Source organism: Podarcis cretensis (genome assembly GCF_951804945.1).
Source record: "Podarcis cretensis genome assembly, chromosome: 11".
Classification (NCBI taxonomy): domain Eukaryota; kingdom Metazoa; phylum Chordata; class Lepidosauria; order Squamata; family Lacertidae; genus Podarcis; species Podarcis cretensis.
In genome coordinates this window covers 7704877-7727976 of record NC_137180.1, presented here as the reverse complement: position 1 = coordinate 7727976, position 23100 = coordinate 7704877, and the positions used below count along the sequence as shown (strand labels likewise).

The 23100-nt window shown below is 41.1% G+C and overlaps 1 protein-coding gene across 5 annotated transcripts in view; it reads left to right on the top strand.

The window, feature by feature from the left end:
• AGTPBP1 (ATP/GTP binding carboxypeptidase 1) overlaps positions 1-23100 on the top strand; it is a 64581-nt gene that overhangs the window by 2722 nt on the left and 38759 nt on the right. For 2 of the 5 annotated variants that reach the window (XM_079996010.1, XM_079996012.1), the window contains exon 2: positions 17373-17459. In XM_079996010.1, the coding sequence (XP_079852136.1) occupies positions 17425-17459 (35 nt within the window). In that variant the 5' untranslated portion in view covers positions 17373-17424. Of the gene's footprint in view, positions 1-8728; positions 8747-17372; positions 17460-18783; positions 18980-23100 lie in introns of those variants that run through there. The other 3 variants (XM_079996009.1, XM_079996008.1, XM_079996011.1) reach the window with 2 other exon arrangements.

Sequence of the window (23100 nt, the reverse complement as noted above, 5' to 3'; positions counted from 1 at the left end):
ATTGGCGTCTCTAACTAAGGCATAGGCAAACTCTGCCCTCTGCATGTTTTGGGACTACAACTCCCATCATCTTTGAGCACTGGTCCCTGACCACTGGGCTTTAAAAAGTATATTTATCTGGTATTGTTCCCTCTAATTCAGATGTCCAGGTATGAGTTCCATTGCCTGGTACTACACATATCCAAGAGGGAAGTATTGGCAGTCTTGGGGGAACCCCAAGGTATGTGGTGCATCCCAAATACATAAAATATTAAATACCCTCAAGGGGAAAATTGCCAAATCATCCCACTAATAACTGAGCATGCTCAGTGACTACATCCGGAGCAATACCTGGAACACTGCATTGGAGAGGAAATCGAACAAAATAGCCTGGATGATGAAGAAGAAACACTTCACACTGCAACATATTTATTTTCATAATTTATACCCCACGCCTGAGACATAAATTTATGTTTCCAGGGCAGCTAACGGCATAGTAAGAAATAAAAATGTAAGAATCATAAATAATAATAAGAACACACAAACTAATACAGTAGATTTAAACAAAGCAACTACAGCCCATTCAAAGAGACAGTAAAATCAAATGTTTGAGTTAAAATGCTTACAGTAGCAGTTCTGTTTATTTTTGCTGCATATCTCATTTGATCATGTAAAAAGGCAAAGTTAAACTTGATACAGAGCTACAAATACATACGGTAACCTCATTTAGAACACACAAAGCATAAGGAGTTGCAAGCACACACTTCTGTTGCACTTTGCACAGGCTTCTTGTTTGTCAAGAAATATTCTAGGCTGCTGCTCATCCAAAGGGTCATACATATAGACCCAAGTCCCAAACAGGGTGAAGTGGCCACCTCAGACGGCATCCTCAAGGGGTGCCACCCTCGTTCCACCACCCAGATGGACTGGCAGCAAAGCTCTGCAGAACGCCTCCCCTCCTGCCAAGTAGACGAAAAGGGAGGTGTTCAGCCACCGAGCAGTGCCATGGAGTTTTGCAATGGTAGAATATCACAAGGTGGTTAGGTAGTGCTGCTGAATGCGAGCATATGGCAATCACTTCTGAAAGATCTGCGCTGGTTGTATTTAAGGTTTTGCTGATGCTGTTTAAAGTCCTAAACAACTTGGGGCCAGGCTACCTGCTACCTGAGAGAGCACCTTCTCCTGTATGAACCTGCCTGACCACTGAGGTCTGTAAATGAAGCCCTCCTGGTTATACCGCAGTCTGTACATGTTCATCTTCTGGTAAATAGCAGGAGGGCTTTCTCTGCCATGCCAGCCACTCCATGGAATCACTTCTCCTGAAATTAGGCAAGCTCTGATGGTAATGTGCTTCTGACACTTGTTGAAGACCTACTCATTTACTCAGCCTTTCGGCCCCATTAAGTGGTTTACTGCAATTTAGTTACTTGTGAATTCTGATGTACATTTTATCGTATTGGTTTTCGATGTACATTTTATCGTATTGGTTTTCATGTACTTTTATTTTAGTCGGCCATGTCTCTATTTTTTTGATCGTGGGCGGCATATAAATGGTATTAATAAATTGCAATGTGGAATGTCATTTTTAACGTACCATGATAACAAGAAATATGTTTCCAAAAATCGAGTGATGAATAACAATACAGTTAATTATGTGTAGAACTCTTAACTGTAGAAAGTATGAAGAACAACTATGCATACTCTGTGGATTAGGAAATTATGAGGAATGTGTATAAAGGCTCCAAGAAAAATGTACAAGCGTGGGAAAGACGATAACCTGCTACAGTCTATAATTAGTATGTTCATTTTAATTCCCAAAGGCTAGATTATTTCTATTTGTTATTTAAAGATTGCCATTTTTCCTATTCAGGAAGCATTCAGAATCAAAGTCAAACCATTCCAGAGTAACCTTTTGGTTGGGATACTCTCTGGAATTCTTCTTAACCTAAAATAAATCTAGAGCCTGTTTTGCTGCTATACAGACATTCAAGTCAAATTTGTAAGCCACCATAACACAATATGAGAAGCCCCTAACAGAAATCAGCAGTTTGTAAATGCACATCATATAGTAAAGATGACACGAATAGCAATTAAAACCAGTAATCACATTAATATCACTGGGCATAGATGGCAGGGGATTGTGTCTGGGCAGGGAATCCCACAATTGGGGTCAGGGCCAGACAGACCATGCAAGCAGGGGGAAGCCTGCTTCAGGTAGCCAGGCCCTCAGATAGATTCAGAGAGGCCTGAGCTACTTCCAGCTTTTGAGGTTCTTAGCCATAATAAAAAAAAAAAAATGATGGTGCATTTAAACATAGTAAGGTACCGCCTTTCAAAAAGAAAAAAAGAGGAGTTGTTTGTTTATAGGAACAGCTGGTCTAAGTGAGTTCATTGCTCACTTCCTGATTATGTGCCAACAGATCAGATAGTGCTTTTTTGTTATTTGTTATCAATTTAACTAATAGTTTAATATGTTCAAATCTAACTCTTACCAAATCCTATCTCTCTCTTGAATCTGCAGCTCTAAGCTGAGAGTGTGTGTCACCTTTTGGTTCAATGCACATAAAAACAAGCTGTGAAGCTTATCAAATGTCAAAAACTAATAAGCATCTAAATTTAAAGCCTTCTTTGAGCTTGAAGCCCACCCTGGTCCTGCCTCTGATTGACTCTTCCGGCAGCACCATGAGGCAGGGAGAATAAATGAAGGCAGAAATCGGTATATGGATGGTGCAACAAAACTAAATCTTAGCCCTAGCAGGAGGGATGATAGATAGCTTGGGGACCAAGACGACGATGCAGAACCATGCAGCATAAATGCCACAGTTGAGCATCTGTCCCTGAGCAACTTCCGAAATATACCAGTTAGATATGAAAAGAACCACCAGGCCTGGTGCACCCAACTCCCGTTCCAGACAGAAAAGCATAAGAAAGGATGCACTCAGTCTCGGAACGTGCCATCCACTGAAGTTGCCAAAGTCATTTCAAAACCAGTTTGGAAGCCAGATGGAAATGAGACCAGATACGGTAATCTGTATCCTCCAGACAGAAGTTGCACCAAAAGGGTTTACTGAAGGCAAGGATCAAAGAACTAGCCCCAATAAGGAAGACAATTAAAACTCAGTATGTGAATGTACAAATCACTTCATCTTTGCCTTACTTGAATAGCCATTACCTTACTTGCTAATGCTATGTGCCAGTAAATAACACCTGACAGTGTGATCCTGTACAAGACTACTTAAGAGTTCAAGGGGGCTTACATTCTGGCAAGCAGGTATGGAATTGTACAGGACTTCCAACAAAGGAAACGGAGTCACCTAGTGACAAGCAATTGTTGAGATGGATGGAGAAAGGATTGGACTTTAGAAAACAAAAATTGTTTTGTTAAGCTATCAACTGAAATCTAGAGCCACTGTAGACCCCAATACTAAATACATTTATTTGGAAGAAAAGCCTATAGATAGAGTATGAGTTTAGGAATGGGTGGTATGATTCTGTACATATAGAGGATAAATAAAGCCAACTGCAGGATTGTGGTTCACAAACATTTCTTCTGTTACATGCTGTGCTATGTGTTTTGATCCGCTTTCATTATTGGAATACTAGATTTGGAATGTGTACTGCCACAATTATCACTATATAGGCGGTTCAACATTTCCAGTTGTCATCATCAAAATAAAGGCCACAATCCAATAGAGTCAAGTACACTTAAAACCATTAATTTCAACAGGCTTAAGTGCTCTTAATGCTCTCTTGGATAGTCACCAAACTTTTGCTCATTCTGTTTATGTATGCACAGAAAGAGACCAATTTAGTTTGACGTATGTGAATAGTGATTCATTTTATTAATGTCTCCTGAAACAATATAAAACAGATGACCTCTTGAATTATGACATTTATCCAAGAGTACATCTACAAGTGAAACTACACTGATACTTTTCATATTTGCCTGCAATCATTTATAAAGAAATAGCAGAAAGTTGCCCTTAAATGATGTTATTTCTTTTGCAGTAAAATTCTCAGTCATGTTACATACCCAATGAACATTTTGATATGAGTATGATTATGATGCGTTATACATTTTAATGGTGTTTGGTTTGACTAGGAATGGACAACCTTGACAGCATATGCACTCATATAGTTGTGCCTTTCCATTTTTTTTCAATGTTCTGAAAGGAGATAAGTCATATATGAATATTATTCCTTTCCCATATTGCCTTGTACCTTTTGCTGTGGGCTGCTACCAGCTTGAATATACAGTAGACAATACCACATTTAGAGGGTTTTTATTGACCTTGAAGAAATGCAAGAGTGTAGAGAGTAATTTGTAGCATTGCATATTTAGCATTATTGGACAGTTGGAGCAGACCCACTCTCCAAGTGGTATACATTTTAAATTACATTTTTCTGCAGCCCTGATAACCTGAACACCGTATTTTTTAAAAATACTGTATATAATCTTGAACTAACGTTTTTGGGTACCTTGCTACAAAGACAGTAGACTGTGATTCTAAATACAATTATTAGTGAGTTGGTATTTAAGTATAGGATTGTACAAGTTCTAACTGAAAAATGTTCTAACCTCCCATCTCCCCTTAAAGTTATGTTATTAAAATGCACTTTGCAACCTGTGCACTGAGATCTAATCTCCATCTTTATGAACATTTTCATTCTCAACAGCTAAATTATTGCATTAGTAATTTTCCTTGGAGTACTGTTGTTTCTAAGGGGCTATTATATATAACTGATTCTCTAGCAGAAGTCCCTTGAAAAAGGGAAATCTTGCATATTTTCTTCTTCTAATGGACTATATTAGCTGCTAAACCAAGGATATATGCCTATCAAAGATGTTCCATTCCTTGAAAACCAACTTAAGCTGGGAAACTGAAAAACATTGTCTTAAATGCCCTAGAAATGGAGTAGCGAAACTTTTCTTAAAGTGTTTAATGAGTTGATGGCATTACATATGTTACATCAGGATGGCTGATATTGGGTTCTCTAGCTGCTGTTGGACCCTCAGTTCCCATCATCTCTGGCCATTGGCCATGCTGGCGAAGGCTGATGTGAGCTGGAATCCAGCATCATCTGTGGTGGGGTAGCTAGCGCTGGACTAGGGCCTGGGAGACCAGGATTCAAGTCCTCATTATGCAGTGTAGTTCATTGGTGACCTTGGGCCGTTTGTGAGAATAAAATGGGGGAGCAAAGAGAACCATGTAACCATTGAGCTCCTTGGAGGAAAGGTGGGGTATAAATGTAACAGAAGTAAATAACAATATTAGAAGGGCCACTCCTGCTTTGCATAAAGGAGACTACCGAGGGCTCTGTTAGCAGTGCACTTAACGCCCCTTAAAATGTCCCTGTCAACACACTGCTTATTAATGGTGCGACATGTTTTGTCTGCAGAACAGAAGCAAAACAGGTCGGGGCACCGGCCATTTCCCTGGGTAACTTTATAGAGCCCCAAAACACCTTCAGGCAGGCAGGCAGCCTCTTTCTGAAGCTTGGGCTTCTCTCTGCTGTTGTGCTGGAGGCTTCAAGTCACACGCAATTCTGTTCCAGGGCTCCTTGCCCTGATGAAAATTCTGGGTGGCAAACATATAATAATAATAATAATAATAATAATAATAATAATAATAATAATAATTTATTATTTATACCCCGCCCATCTGGCTGAGTTTCCCCAGCCACTCTGGGCGGCTCCCAATCAAGTATTAAAAACAATACAGCGTTAAATGTTAAAAACTTCCCTGAACAGGGCTGCCTTCAGATGTCTTTTAAAGATAGGATAGCTACTTATTTCCTTCACATCTGAGGGGTGTTCCACAGAGTGGGCGCCACTACCGAGAAGGCCCTCTGTCTGGTTCCCTGTAACCTTACTTCTTGCAGTGTGGGAACTGCCAGAAGGCCCTCGGCGCTGGATCTCAGTGTCCGGGCTGAACGATGGGGGTGGAGACGCTCCTTCAGGTATACAGGACCGAGGCCATTTAGGGCTTTAAAGGTCAGCACCAACACTTTGAATTGTGCTCGGAAACGTACTGGGAGCCAATGCAGATCTCTCAGAACAGGTGTTATGTGGTCCCGGCGGCCACTCCCAGTCACCAAGTCTAGCTGCCGCATTCTGGATTAATTGCAGTTTCCGGGTCACCTTCAAAGGTAGCCCCACGTAGAGCGTGTTGCAGTAGTCCAAGCGGGCGATAACTAGAGCATGCACCACTCTGGTGAGACAGTCCACGGGCAGGTAGGGTCTTAGCCTGCGTACCAGATGGAGCTGGTAGACAGCTGCCCTGGACACAGAATTAACCTGTGCCTCCATGGACAGCTGTGAATCCAAAATGACTCCCAGGCTGCGCATGAAAACTGCCTTCCAAAGAGAAGCGGGTTTGTCAAAGTAATAATAATAAATAAATAAGAATAAAAATGTGCACCCTACCATTGAGACCATTCCATTGTAACTATCCAAGCTCCCAAAATTTCAACACCTCTTGCAATGGTTTGACCCCTTTCCGTATTTAACAGTACAAATTCTACAAACACCTTCTATATCTCCTCAAAATAATTTCTCTTGCATATTCCCTGTCTTCCCTTAACGGCACATGTTAATTTATCGTTAATAGCTATATCCCACACCGCTTTATACCATTCTTCCATTTTATATTCCCCTTGCCCCTTCCACTTCCTAGCTATAATATTTCGTGCAGCTGTCAATAAATTGGTGAGGAAGTCCTTCATAGCCTGTGACTCTTCCATAAATTGATAATAATTCAACCTCTGGATTTTGGGTCAGCTTTAACCCAGTGATTTCTGTTATCTCCTTAAACACCCTTTGCCATTTTTAAAAAATAAAATCTTCTGCATATCCAAATTAACTTAACTTGCTCATTTATTCATCTACTTTAAATATATACGCTTCTAAAACTGCAGATTATTACAATAATCCTACCAATGTTCTTATCTGTTTACAATTTATCTGTAAATATTCAATAAATCATTTTCATTCTTTTATAAAAAGTTTGTTATCTTGATTTCACCATTTCTGCACATTCCATTAGTTTTTGTATCCGTTCTTCCTTTGCTGGGACTTCTGCTTCTTTCCATTTTGGGGTTAGTAACATTCTTGCCGCTGTAGTAGCATACATGAATACGTTTCTATACAATTTAGGTACTGTAGTTCTGTCCTTATAATTCCCAAAAGAAAAGCTTCTGGGTTTTTTCACAAACATTATTTTAAACATCCTTTTCAATTCATGATATATCTTTTCCAAGTAAGCTTTAACCTTACTACAAGACCACCACATATGATAAAAAGAACTTTTTCTTTACGTTTCCCACACTTATTTGATTTAGATTTATACATTTTTGCCAATTTACTCGGTGTTAGAGACCACTGATATATCATTTTCATATAATTTTCTCTTAGACTACAGCATGCTGTAAATTTTATATCCATATTCAGGGTGGGTTTTGTTTAAATCAAATTGATTTAAATCACTAGTCAGTAATACTTGATTTAAATCATTTTTTTACAGAAAAACTCATTCTTGCTGGTATAATCTTAATATTAACCAGATGAATAATAAATTTTCAGAGTAGTTTCTACACTTATATCAAAAATTACTGATTTGGTTATATTAGAAATACATAGATAATTATGAAATTACTGTGAGGTTTATAAGTTAACTTTATATTTGGACAACTTTTCTGCTGTACTTTATTGGAAGGAGAAAAATAACCATTTCCTTAATAACAATTTATTTAACTAAAACATTAACATTCTAGCATATGCATCCATGTTTGTTAACTGATGTGGTTAAGCGATTAGCATACATGACAAACTTAAAACAAATCCTTTTTTCCTGATGAGTAGCCTTTGGGCTATAATGTAACTTAAATAGAAAACTATCTTTAGAAAGATTTTTCCTCCAAAAGCATTTTATTTTAAAAATCCAATTTAATTCAAAAAAATCATTTTTTTAATCATTGATTTTTATCCACCCTGTCTATATTCTACAATCATTCCCATGCTTCCTTGTCTATATTTGCCCAAAACACTGTAGGTATTTACACCCTCACCACATGTGAATCCAAGTCCTAATTATTATTATTATTATTATTATTATTATTATTATTTATACCCCGCCCATCTGGCTGGGCCTCCCCGGCCATTATTTTCTATTTACATTATTTCTTCACAAATAACGCCCTCCCACCAGATGTCAAAGAGAAAAACAACTACAGTACCAGACATCTGAAGGCAGCCCTGTTTAGGGAAGCTTTTAACGTTTAACAGATTTTAATTTTAATTATTTTAATATTTTGATGGAAGCTGCCCAGAGTGGCTGGGGAATAAGCAATAATAAATATTATTATGGTTATTCTTATTTATAACTGAAGGGCAACCTGGGTGCCCCCTCAGCTTTTGGCTCCCGGGGAGTGGCGGCCACAGCTGCCCGCCCTGAGGGCGACGCGGTCGCGAGCGCGCCAGAGAACTCAAGGGCGCAGAGAGCGCGCGGCGGCGGCGGCGGTCGTGCACGCGCGCGCGGGCGAGGTGGGGACGGAGAGCGCGGTGACGTCTCCAGGTTCCTTCGCCGGCGCCTGAGCTGTGGGCGGGGCCCGAGGTCCCCCCCCTCACCCCCTCCTCCTCCTCCTGCGAGCGGCGTTCTGCGGCTGCGCTGTCCGGAGCCGGCCCGCCGCGGCTCACCTGCCGCGCTCCGTGGCCCGCCGGAGAAGAGCCCGGGCGCCGAAGAGGAGCGCCGCCCTTGGCGAACAGGAGGTGAGGGAAAGAGCGAGAGCCTGCCTGGCGGGCGGAGGTCGCGGCCACCCCTCTGAGGAGATGCGGGGCGGCTGCCTTGTTGGTCCCCGCAGCTGCTTCTCCTTAAAACCTCCTTTTGACGAAAGGCTTCGCGGTCATCCAAGTTGGTCCTTCCTCCTTTTCCCAAAGCTGCTGCCTCCCCCCCCCCGGTAGCTTTGAAATCGCCCCCCGTTTCAATGCGGCACTCCTGTTTAGTAAACAAACTTTGATTTATTGTTAGCGGCCTCATCAGCTGTTGTTTTTAATGGTTTTTTTTTTTTAAATATTTTAAATATTTAATGCTGTATTGTTTTTAACACTGTGGCTGGGGAAACTCAGCCAGATGGGCGGGGTATAAATAATAAATTATTATGATGCTCGGCCCCTATGCTTTTCCATTCCACGAGAAGCTCTGGGGGTGGTTTGTGCTGGCAATAAGAAGATCATAATGCACTGGCATTTAAAAAAGGGATCAGATCAGTAAGGCACAGGTGGGTCGAGCCACTTGCAGTGTGTAGTGCAAATTTTTTTTAATCTTAATCTTAATCTTAAACTTTTCTTATGAATTGGCTAATATTTGTCCTTGTGAGTTGTGAACTGTGTTATACTTGTTGTTGTTTAGTCGTTTAGTCATGTCCGACTCTTCGTGACCCCATGGACCAGAGCACGCCAGACACTCCTGTCTTCCACTGCCCCCCGCAGCTTGGTCAGACTCATGCTGGTAACCTCGAAAACACTATCCAACCATCTCGTCCTCTGTCGCCCCCTTCTCCTTGTGCCCTCCATCTTTCCCAACATCAGGGTCTTCTCCAGGGAGTCTTCTCTTCTCATGAGGTGGCCAAAGTACTGGAGCCTCAGCTTCACAATCTGTCCTTCCAGTGAGCACTCAGGGCTGATTTCCTTCAGAATGGAGAGGTTTGATCTTCTTGCAGTCCATGGGACTCTCAAGAGTCTCCTCCAGCACCATAATTCAAAAGCATCAATTCTTCGGCGATCAGCCTGCTTGATGGTCCAGCTCTCACTTCCATACATCACTACTGGGAAAACCATAGCTTTAACTATACGGACCTTTGTTGGCAAGGTGATGTCTCTACTTCTCAAGATGCTGTCTAGGCCTGTCATTGCCCTTCTCCCAAGAAGCAGGCGTCTTTTAATTTCGTGGCTGCTGTCACCATCTTGTGGCTTGTACGAGTCCGCTGTTTTATTTGATTTGTTTTGTTGTGTTGTGTTTCATGATGGGCGTAAAGCCGAATAAACATTTGATTGATTGTGGGCACCTGTGTAGTGGGAATTCCCATAGAACAAAATGGAACCCTCTTCTTGCCCTTACTTCTTGTATACCCCTGTTAACCAGGCCTGTGTGGTTCTCCCATTCTCCCCAGCCACTTCTCCCGCTCCACCTGATGCAGGTTGTGTGTATTCTGGAGAATGAGAAGCTTGGGCCGAGGATGTGGGAAGTGTGTACAAGCTTTTCATTCCCCTAGTGTAAATAGGTAAAGGGACCCCTGACCATTAGGTCCAGTCGTGACCGACTCTGGGGTTGCAGTGCTCATCTCGCTTTATTGGCCAAGGGAGCCGGCGTACAGCTTCCGGGTCATGTGCCCAGCATGACTAAGCCGCTTCTGGCAAACCAGAGGAGCGCACGGAAACGCCATTTACCTTCCCGCCCGAGCGGTACCTATTTATCTACTTGCACTTTGACGTGCTTTCAAACTGCTAGGTTGGCAGGAGTCCCCTAGTGTAGCTGGCCATTACAGTGGTGCCCCGCAAGACGAACGCCTCGCAAGACGGAAAACCCACTAGACAAAAGGGTTTTCCGTTTTGGAGGTGCTTCGCAAAACGAATTTCCCTATGGGCTTGCTTCGCAAGACATTCCTGCGGGTTTCCCCCCCCTTTTCCTAAGCCGCTAAGCCACTTATCAGCTGATCTGCTAAAAGCCGCTAAACCGCTAATAGCGCTAATCCGCTAAGCTGTCAATGGGCTTGCTTCGCAAGACGAGAAAACCGCTATACGAAGAGCCTCACGGAACGGATTAATTTCGTCTTGCGAGGCACCACTGTATCTCTGTGTTCCTAGGCAAGGGAGGAAACAAAAGTGGCTCTAGTGAACCATAGGAGAAACCTCTGATTGCAGATTGTGCCTTCACTATGAATCAATCAAGCCCCTGATATACAGCGAGAGCAAAAGCCAGGTCTCATCATGCTATTTTCCAAAGGTCCTGAAACAGGATGGTTCATAAGGTCTTCGTGATCTAGCCCAGTAGGTTTCGCAGTTGAGAATTTATACAAATGAGGTGTCACTGTTGGAAAAGCTTCACTTTGAATCAGTGCTTGCCCTTCTGGGCTTCAGCTGGAGAACTTAGGCACCCCCAAACTCAGCCCTCCAGATATTTTGGGACTACAACTCCCATCATCCCTAGATAACAGGACCAGTGGTCAGGGATGGTGGGAGTTGTAGTCCCAAAACATCTGGAGGGCCGAGTTTGGGGATGCTTGATCTTAGTGCTTGTATGGGAGAAGGCACTTCTGAGGTATTCTGGAGACAAAATAATTTAAAGCAGAATAATAAGATTGGTTGTCGTAATCATTTTACCCGTAATGGTGTTGAGTTCAAGATTTGAGATTCTTGGTAAAATGACTAATCAAATGATATGGGGTGGAGTGACTCAAAGATCCAGGAAGCCCATGGTTTGCACAGAGATTCAGTGTGGCTGAAGGTCTGCATTTTGAGCAGTTACAAACCTGAGTGACTTTGGAAGATTGATTTGGAAGACTGATGCTGTCTTTGAGCAACTATAAGCCATATTTGTGTGACCTTCAAAACTTTCTCATAACAAGTTTGGATTTTAGCACACACATTCGAAATGAATTTATGTAGCAAAACTGCAATGTAAAATGTTTAAAGTGGAATTGATTAATGTTCTCTAAAGTATTTATAAACAATAACTCACTGCTTGCTTGTATTTTATTTTGCCAGTCTTGAAATTACATTGCAAGTGCAACTAAAATTAGGTCAGATACTATTAAAATGGTTAAACTCATAAAGTTGCTGTTCACAGAAGCCACTTATATCCATTGGAGATTTCCCTGAACTGAAGGGAGAGGAACGAGATTTCTAATAATTTCCCCTTTCTACTACAGTCTGATGTAGCACCATCTATACTTTTCCCAAAGGGCCCGTCAACAACTATCTGGAACAGAGTTTGGTGTTCATGGAGGCCTCTGCTGGACCCAAGAGCCTTCTATGAATGGAAGAACATTGTTAGATACAGCTCATAGTAAAGTCAAAGCAGTGCAGTCTATCTGTCAAATCACATGGGCTTCCTGTGCAGCTCATTGCTTGTGTAGGAGACAAAACTAGGTCCAAGGTACACCAAAAAATGTAGTTTCTTGGGCCCACTGTGTTTTGAATGGGGGAAACATGGGAAAATGGCGTTCCACGTTTTTTACCACAAAGTAATTTTGAGGAGCAGGAAGGAAAAAAAATGAAGCTTCCTCTTATCTCCTTCATTATTTCTTACTGCGAGCGTTTGGGATTTGGAAGCACTGCAAAAGGACACCAACAAACTAGGCCGATGCCCTTTAGCATCACTTGTTGGCAACCACCCAAGACGGTTTGCATTGCTAACAAAGCTCTTAAGCTCTTGGCTAAGCCCATCCCCTTGTCCCAACAGAGGGAAAGCGTCAAGTCTGCAGTTTGCAATAGGCAGTTTTGTTTATCTGTAGTTACGGGTTTAATTTTACAAGCATTGAAATGAACTGATTATGGAATTCTGATTATTTTAGTTTCCATCAACTCGCCGTAGCCAAAATGTATTTGTTCAGCATTTTAAAAATTATTCTGTCAAAATCAACTAGAGAGATAGTGGGACTGTGTTCTCTGAGATATTACGCCACCTTGTTTTTCTTCATTATTCTGAATTTCCCTTATAGTGTTTTTTACATGTCAGCTGCAGATCTTTCAAAAAGTTACAGGGAAAACACAAGTCAGAGTCTTACTGTGCTTCATTTGGTTATCACTAAGACAGCTTGCTCACTCCACCCTAGTATATGGATGTGTCTGTCTGAGATAACGGTTCTTGATCTATGTAAAGGTCTCCAGGAAGGTATCTACTGTTTTCATAGATATCCTTGCCTCACTTGGTTTGCAGAAAGAAGCAAGCTGTCATTTTGCATCTGTGAGCACACTAGAAGTCAAAAGCTGCTTTTTTATTTCTCCATGTTGCTGTGAGACTGATGCACTGAGTGGCTGTAAGAAGATAATTCATGTTATATTTGGCCAGAGATTTAGCTGATTTATCCCTTTATATTATCATATGAGCGATGATTTCTTACAGCAGCTATGTAGAAATGATTTTTTGTGGCTCCATCTCATTCTGCTGAAATGTTTGATCCTTACTGTATGGTTAAAGCCCTTTAATTTCATGGGTGCTTCTCATGCAGTGGTTACCCAGTGAGAATTAATGCTTGATTCTCTGTTTGCTGTTGAACAGCAGCAGCTTGGAATATAATGTCATAGAAAAATGACTCCCATGCTACAGATACAACATACAAAAGGTCTCTGAGAATTGGTGAGTGTTGATATTTGTATATAACAAATGTTGTAGGACCTGTTTAGGCAGAAAACAGACATTCTGGACTATGCAAAATTGAGAAAGAAGGAAGGAACTGTAAGCAGTGTCACAAGACACCATATAACAGTATAACATCAATCTTCATGAAAGACACTGGCTATCTATTGCTGCTAGGCCCAATTCATAGTGTTAACTTTAACAACGAAAGCCCTAAATGACTTAAGGCCCAAATACTTGATGGCACTCCTCAAATCAGGCAGGTAAGGCCCTATGATTGTGGGCCCTTTGATTGATTATTTAATTTCTATACTGCTTAATATATTAAAAATTGTAGAAGAAATTGACACAACAACAGAAACTTAAAATATTGCAGAAGCACACAGTTGCATAGACTTTAATTCAGGCTTTCTCAACCTCAGCCCTCCAGATGTTTAGAGCCTACAGTTCCCATCATCCCTGACCACTGGTCCCGCTAGCTAGGGATCATGGGAGTTGTAGGCCAAAAACATTAATTCTATTTATCTATCTAAATCAATAGCAATTCATTTTCCTTCTGACACACCCTCACAGCCTCCAGGTTCTCACCCAGAGTCCAAACAAACTCTCAGCTCACCCACAAAAGTCTCACCCCAGTGCCTCACTTAAGACTTGCTTTTTCTGGGCAGGCCCAAGGTGGATGGTACTTTCTCAGACTGCCCACAGCTGTGTCCCATTTAGCTGCACTGTGCACATCCACTTCCAGGTACAGCAGTTTGTTGAGTTTTCTAAGGCAAAACTATGGGGGCATAGGAAGTTGGTTTATATCTAATCAAACTATTGGTTCATATAGCTAAGTATTGTCTACACTGACTGATAGTGACTGTCCAGGATTTCAGACAAGGTAATTTCCCAGCCCTACTCGGAGATGCTGGGGATTGAATGTGGGAACTGCTTAATTGTTTTGTAGTATTTTTCCGTATATTAGCTATACTGCAGAATTTTGATTATATCTGTTGAGTGGGTGTTTTTGTATTTTAAAGTTTTACTTTGTAGTAAATTCAGGTGAGTGTTGTATCTCCAGTTTTCACCTTCGGTTTTAAATTTTATTCGTCCTATGTGGAAGTGTCAATACTATACATTCACAAAACAGTTGGTCTATTTGGGGAAAGGTTTATGATTTAGAAAAGTGAAACGCTCATGAAAACAAAGTCCACCACAGCCAACCACAAATGAACAACCACACCCTAGGCCAACCCCACCTCTCTCACCACCAAAGGAACACAAGTGAACAGCAGAGAACCTGCACAAGCAACATTGACACCAAACCCTACATATATTAAGTAAAATAGAAACATCGCCACCTGACCCCTACCACCCATCTTCCCCCCTCCACCTCTTTCCCCCTTTTCTTCCTAATGTTTCAACAAATGAAACTGATTTGTAAAAATGTTACATTGGGGGGGGGGGGGGAATGCGTGAGAGAGACAATGCACACACTTGTAAATCAAGAAAATCTTTAAGAAAAGAAAAGTGAAATGCACTTTAAGGTATTTGATACTATGAAAAGCAAAGCAGTAGTTTATATGGAGCATGAATTGGTTTTATAATACAACAGCCAAAATCAAAATATAGCTGGAAAGGGTGGCTAGCCAAAGATGTTACCAAACAGTGCCATGTAGGGATCTAGCATTTCTTAGCGAGCAACCTTTGTTTTTTTCCAATTTTTTTTTATTGATTTCCCACATTTATCTCAAAATGACACAACAAAACACACACACACAAAAAGAAAAACACATCACAATACAACCTTTAGAGCTTAAGCACTTCTTCCTCCCCCTGCACATCTGACTGCAAAGGAGCTTCCTGGTTGATTAAACCACATTTTCTGTTTTTGGTTGGTCATGGCAAACATGTGGTTTCATAAACCAGGAAGTTTCCTCTGAAGCCAAGTGTGAGGAAAGAGGAAACATTTGAGTTCACAGCTCATTTATTTTTCAAGAAACCATACATCTGAGTCAGGCAATGTCTGATATCAACTGACTTCCCTGTCATGAATCTTTCGTATGGGGCAGTGGAACACAGTGGAACACAGGGCATAGGAACACACAGACTGTTTGTTTTTGGCCAGGATATGATCCTCAGAGGGCACTGAGTTGCTTTCAGAGTGATTTATCTGACTGTGAGGATCAAGAATCAGAGTAAATAAGGGACATTCTGCTCTGGTCAGACCTCACCTGGAGTACTGTGTCCAGTTCTGGGCACCACAGTTCAAGAAGGACACTGACAAACTGGAACGTGTCCAGAGGAGGGCAACCAAAATGGTCAAAGGCCTGGAAACGATGCCTTATGAGGAACGGCTAAGGGAGCTGGGCATGTTTAGCCTGGAGAAGAGGAGGTTAAGGGGTGATATGATAGCCATGTTCAAATATATAAAAGGATGTCACATAGAGGAGGGAGAAAGGTTGTTTTCTGCTGCTCCAGAGAAGCGGACACGGAGCAATGGTTCCAAACTACAAGAAAGAAGATTCCACCTAAACATTAGGAAGAACTTCCTGACAGTAAGAGCTGTTTGACAGTGGAATTTGCTGCCAAGGAGTGTGGTGGAGTCTCCTTCTTTGGAGGTCTTTAAGCAGAGGCTTGACAACCATATGTCAGGAGTGCTCTGATGGTGCTTCCTGCTTGGCAGGGGGTTGGACTCAATGGCCCTTGTGGTCTCTTCCAATTCTATGATTCTATGACATTCTCTGCAGGACCTGGGAGAGTTCCTCCTGCAAAAGAACGGGCTTTTTAGCCAGTAGATACAGAGCATGCAAATTGCACAATATTTGGTTCCCATGCATTTCTGAAACTCACCAGGCCTTGGTTGCCTTGAGGAAGAATTGTGTTATGTCAGTACGACATAATATTTTTGTGGATTTTGTCTTTAGTTTATAAACTCCAGTTTTGCTGATTTAAGTAAGCTAAGAACTTTTTGGAGTAGAACTGAGGACTAAATGAGATGAGTAACTGATAACAACTCCCTGATACACAACTGTTGAAATAATGTTTCTCCAGTAAAAAGGGGGGCTTATCCATTAAAAAGGTTAGCTGGAACACATGGATGGCACCTTCTTAGTTCCAATTTGTTATGAAAATCTTGATTTTCCAGTAATGGTAAATGCAAGCAAATGACAACTTGGTGTCTGTTATGAAATCATTTAAAGAATAATGACAGTTTAGAGACCCCATTATAAGTAAATCTTTGGTGAATAGAAATTACAGAGGTGATTATGAAGCAAAGCATATTATTCCAGCAAAGTAAATTATTATATTACTTAGTAATATAGTTGAGACCATACTAGCATCTATTAACAAAAAAACAAACAAAAAGCTGCTCACAAAGATGGAAAATTCAGTATTCTGCTAAACATTTTCCTTTTAAAGCAGGTATGCATTCAGTAATAAAAAATGGATTTGTTTAGCTGAAAACAACGACTAGAATTTGAAAAAGCTTTTGGTACTAATAGCTTCTTATATATAATTGCTGATACCTTGTTTTGATTGGGTAATGTTAATATCAAGTGGCTTCTATGAAGGCTGGTCAGAAAATATTACATGTGGCATTTCCCAAATGGAAAGTACTAATTTTCTTTAGGATTTTGTACGGAGCTGCAGTTTTTTTAATTTACCATTTTGGGCCAGAAATGAGTGAAAAACGTCAGCATGGCAAAACCTCCCTATTGCCAAGAGGTACAATAGTCTCCTATTACTCTCCCCAGCAATATTTTCCACTGATTGCTTATCCATGTCTTTTTCCAAAGTCTCTGCCATCTTTGTCACTGCTACACCCTCTTTAGCAGACACCTTTGCTTTTTGCTTAACCAATGGCTACAGCTACATTTTTCCCCTGACATTTTTGTTCTCAGGCCCTTATAAGGCTGTATTTGCTGGCTATCTTGGTTTCTGCAGATGGTGTTATTTCTGCTGTGTTTTCTCAAACATTATCCTGTTTCTCACACTAGAATTTGAGTGTACTTACACACTCTTCTTTTTTTTTTCATTTTTGCCGATCATTAGAGATGTTGCTGTGGAAGAACTAAGCTTTCCAGATTGATATGAAGAACTTTACATGATGAATAAAATAAAAATGGCATCAGAAAAAAGGTAAGGGGATTGGGGGGAGATGCAGATGTTGTTTAATCTTACTTGCAGGATATTTTTTTTCAACAGCTGGGTTTGTATTCCTTGAAGATAGCTTATAAATGAACACAAAGCCATCAGATGATTAAGAAAAAGATTTTCCGTAATAGTTGGCGGCCTGTAATTATAAATTTTATTTAGTTTTTATTGTGTACAATAAAATTGTACATATAATTGTCACTTTGATATTTTAATGAACTATACAAGTACTTATATGCTATCCATGTAATTTTACGATAACCCATTGTTTTTTGTTTGAGCAAAACAAACCATGATCCCTGGTTTGGAGTAGGTACTAAGAGATTACGATGCAATCCATCAGTGGCTACAGATTCAAAGGGATCACAGTGGAAACTACGTCAGCGTTTGCGATAAACCTGTAACTAGCGTTCACCATGTTATGTGAACTGGGAGATTGGATTGGATCCAAGGGTTGCACGAGCAGATGGTTGCTCTTTTCATGTCCTTCCTTTCTCTACTGCTTTACATACTTCACTTCTGGTTAGAAATTAGTGATGGCATCCTGTAAACTGACACTTACTGTGATCTTGCATGTGGGCTTATCACTGTTGAGCTTATCAGTGGTTTGTGTTAGTAGTGAACATATGCTTAGAAGTTGCAGTTAGTCATGATTTCACTTGTATATAATAAACGCAATGGAAATTGATGCACCTCTGTTGGCATAGACTTCTGGGTGTGCAATGGAACTTGCTCTTCTGTCTGCTCAAGCTCCCTGCACACCCTCAAAATCAGCTCCAGATGGTTCAGATGTGCAGTGGGAGGAGAGGAAATGAAAGCTACTAGCCAGCTGCTAGAAAGGAGAGTCCTCTGGTTCTCAGGTCCTACTTGTGTCTGATTGGCCACTATGAGAATAGGGTGCTGGACCAAATGTTGGCCTGATCCAACAAGTTTTTCTTTTCTTATGTAAGAATGTAAGTGGGGCTTACATTATGCCAGTGGGACCAAGCACATGGAGCATTGGATACATGTGCTTAAAATAATCTGAACTGCTCTACATATAAGTTATATAATACGTCATTCATTGAAGTGCCAGTTATTTTGGAATTGGTTCCTTTTGGGGCCATTCTTCACCCCATATATTTTTTAAGGAAACTTGTGTGCAAATAAATGTAAACATTTCTTATGCTTATTCCAGAATCATGTGATTGAATCCAATAAAACTCTCTGAGCGTGTGTAAACTTAGAGGAATTGTAGCCTTATGACACAACATGGTTTCCATGGTAACTTCCTACGATGCAATTGTGTCTGGGTTGGACTCTAGAATAAGGTCACTATGTAAGAAATGGTTAAGCTGTAGGTTGCACTTAGTTTGTAGCTTGGTCAAAGGCATTATTAGAGGAAATAATGCAAACATGAGGCGCAGCGCTCGGATCCATATCAGAGTCAGGATGTTTAGACCACTTGGGAAGTGGGTAGGATCTGACAACTCCTCTCATCCTTGGCCTGTAGGAACTAATCCCCGGTGAGTGGAAAAGCCTGTGGAATGATGATAATACCAAGGGAAACATTCTTACTATTTATTTAACGTTTATTTATACTTACTATTTACTTAACATCTATTTTTGCTTCCAGCTGCTCAGTTTATTTTCATATCAGCCTTGAGAGTAGTTGGGATCTCCATAACAATTTATTTTAAGACTAGTCCTAACAGGGTATCTGTTTCCAGTTACTTAAGTTTTGCTGGTGCTCTAAGTATCCTAAAAGTAATTCTCTAGAAAATTCCTATTTCTTATACTATTAGCTGTTGGTCCTAAAACAAACTTCCATACATCACACAGAAGAGATTAATCTTTCTGAAAGATGTAATAAGAGAGAATGTTACTTCCTCTAAACTTTTAAAATATTTTGTCTTTAAATGTACAAAGCTGCACCCCGTTTTCAGAATAGGTTGCCTGTTTAAAACACCTCAACTCCACTCTCAGATTAATAACAACAACAACAACAATAATAATAATAAGAAGAAGTATTTATATATAGTTTGGAGGGGTTTTTTGTTTTTGTTTTTTTTCTCCAAAACACATCTACTTTTATATGGATGTCATCCTTCCAGATTGGTGGGCGGCTTTAATTGTGCAAGTGGCACATACAATTTTGTAATCAGGATTATGCCAGTTGTGCGAAGTTGCCAATTTTGACGTGATGTAATAGAGCTTGGAGGGACGCAGGTGGCGCTGTGGGTTAAAGCCTCAGCGCCTAGGACTTGCCGATCGAAAGGTCGGCGGTTCGAATCCCTGCGGCGGGGTGCGCTCCCGCTGCTCGGTCCCAGCGCCTGCCAACCTAGCAGTTCGAAAGCACCTCCGGGTGCGAGTAGATAAATAGGGACCGCTTACCAGCGGGAAGGTAAACGGCGTTTCCGTGTGCGGCTCTGGCTCTGGCTCTGGCCAGAGCAGCGATGTCACGCTGGCCACGTGACCCGGAAGTGTCTCCGGACAGCGCTGGCCCCTGGCCTCTTAAGTGAGATGGGCGCACAACCCCAGAGTCTGTCAAGACTGGCCCGTACGGGCAGGGGTACCTTTACCTTTAATAGAGCTTGGAACCTTGAGATAGCTTTTACCTGCTACACTGACCCTTGGTTATTTGAATGTGTGCCAGTGTATCAGTTTCTGTGTTGCTGCATGTTTTACTGCAGTATCTATGCAGGAGCAGTGGTACCTCATGTTGCGTAACCTCCAGGTTATGCAGGAAACCCGGAAGTGGGTTTGCCACTTGTGTGTGCGCAGAAGCAGTCCTTCGGTTACGAAATTTTCGGGATACAGCTGGGCCTCCAAAACAGATCCCATTTGTAACCGCAGGTACCTCTGTTTGTGGCTGCCTCTTACTAGAATAGTTTTGTGAATTTTAGATGAAGCTTGTTTATACCCCAACCTCCACCAAGTTCCTGGGGCATCTTACAAGTATTTGATTGAAATACAGCCATATGTCAGCAGGGATAGCTAGCACAGTACCCTCCAGATGTTGGTGGGCTCTGACTCCCTCTATCCCTGGCCATTGGCAACTCTTGCTGGGTTTGGCGAGAGTTGGAGTCCAACATCATCTGGAAGGCACCACATTGACAATGTCTGTCTTAGAGCAACTTGGTGGTAAATACAGAATCATTTTCTAACTGCAGTTGAACTGTTTTCAAGCTGCTGAGCGAAGAATAGTAATTTATCATATCTTTGGTAAACCAGCAGTGGCAGTATTTATTAAACTAGTGCCATATACTTCTGGTTTTATTGCAGCTAACCATATTTCATTGTAACGTGTATAACAAATTGTCACTTGCTGTGTAAGCTAGCTGCATGGTAAGCTGACAAGCAGAATGGCTTATGGTGCCAGTTAAATGCCACAGGAGCATTTTGTCATTCTAGAAAGGCAATGGCAAAGGAAAGTTACATAACGATATCACTCCAAAAATAATGTGTGTACTTTTACCAGTGGAGTCACATTTTGTACGTCATTAATGGCTTAAAGATTGTGTTACACTGTAGATGCTTAGAAGTAAGTTGAGGTGTGTGTGTAAAAGTGTGTAAGAGATCCATGGCTGTTCTGAGCCCTGATGATGACTCAGTGGACCAGGAGTATTGCCATTTGAGCATTCCAGTAAATAAAATAATCTGTTTTCAGATAATAGGTCTAGAATTCATGACAACCTCATACTAACTCAATTGCTTAAAAATACCATTCTGGGCTGAAACTGATCTGTGAACATTGCAATGATTATCTCAGTCTATGCAAAATCAACACTTCTTTCAAACCAACCAACCTAAAGTGCTATTTGTAACTAGTCCAGTGCAGCCCTGTCTCCATGGATGATTTTGTGTATCTTCTTGCTCTAAAGCAAGGATGGGAAGCCTGTGGTCCTCTATATTCACTCATTCCCAAGGAGTGAATATTGGCTAGGGCTGGTGAGAGTTGGGAGTCAGCAACAACTGGAGGGGGCAGCATGTGAGCCACCCCTGCCTTAAAGGCTACTGGTAAAAACACAGAGACATACGCCTAGCCTGACAAGGCAAAATGAATTTTGTCCTGAACTGGGGTGAGAGGAAGAGGTGAACACAGAGGTATTCTCACCTCCTGGATTTCAGATCGGGTAAAGCAAGATGTTAAGTGATATTGTTAGCATCAGATACTTGAGTCTGCCCCTGATGTGAAATCCAGTTGGCCTATTTTAGTTTGAGAGTTTCAAAAGACAGCTGCCTCTGGATCCATGACAGAGAGTAGAATTACTTTCCTTTAAAATGAAAACATTTTACGTTATAAATATCCTTAATTAAATGTATTATAGAATGAAAAACATTGCTTAATCACATTCCCGCAGCTCAGTGTGGAAGCCAATGTAAATCACTAGGCTGCCTGATAAAGCTAAAATTTATTTGAATAAACTTCCACTTTTTTGCAGTTTATATTTCTTCTCTTGGGCTATGTTAAGGCTACATAATGGATTAATTAATGGACCTTTTGATACTAATCAGATCTGAAATTCTGCCAAGATGGGAAATTCTTGTTGTCTCAACTAGAGATGGTGTGAAAGTCTATCTGAGGCTGGCTTGGAATAGAAACCAAGGTGTTAATAGGACCTGAATCCAAACTGGAAACAAGTGTTCAAATGTCTACCCTTCCTCTACAGAGCTTTCAGGAATTCTTAGAAGATGAAGTTTCATGCCATCACCACCACTCCCTCCCCTGCTTTTCGAAAGCAGCAGCAATGTCAAAAGGCAAAAGGGAGGATTTTTCTCTCCTGTTTTCCCATCAGAAATTCTGGGTGTAAAGGATTCTAGGATGGTAGCCCTGGCTAAGAGTGTGATGTCACAATGGATAACTGGGACTTGTGGTTTCTTTTCAGTTGCTGGAACCTTTAAAGCATGGGTCACCCAACTTTTTTGGACCAATGGATGCATCACAAATTTTGAGAGGGTGTTGTGGGTGCCAGTCAAAAATTGGCTGCCAGGTGGGTGTAGCATAACACCAAATGGCTGTGATAGGGTGGCATGGCATAACAGAAAATTAGAGAGAACAGTAATTGCTACTCTCCTGTCCCAACAACATCATGGTTATCAGTAGAAGTCGGCTTTGGCCCCGATTGTGAACGGGCTTAACTTGTTCAATTTCTGAGAAACCAGAGGCCTTTCTCCTGGGCATAGTCAGCCAATTGGTGCCAAAGAAGGATAGAACTTTCTTTATGTATGCCACAGCAGCAGCAAGAATACTTATTGCAAAGCATTGGAAGACACAAGATCTACCCACCTTGGAAGAATGGCAGATGCAAGTAATGGACTATATGGAAATGGCGGAAATGACTAGCAGAATCCGAGACCAGGGAGAAGAGTCGGTGGAAGAAGATTGGAGGAAATTTAAAATCTACTTACAGAAACATTGTAAAATTTTTGAATGTTGATGACATTGAAATGAAATGAAGGGGTTCTAGTAATAAAGTAAAGATTATGTAAGAATTGGACTGATGTTAGAAGAAGGTTCGAAATTAATGAATTTGCTGAATAAATTTTTAAGTGGAATACAAAAAAGGGAGGCGCGAGGAAGTCAGGAAAATAAGTTAACCAAAGAGGAGAAGATAAAAAAGAGGGATTTTTGTTTTTCTGTTTT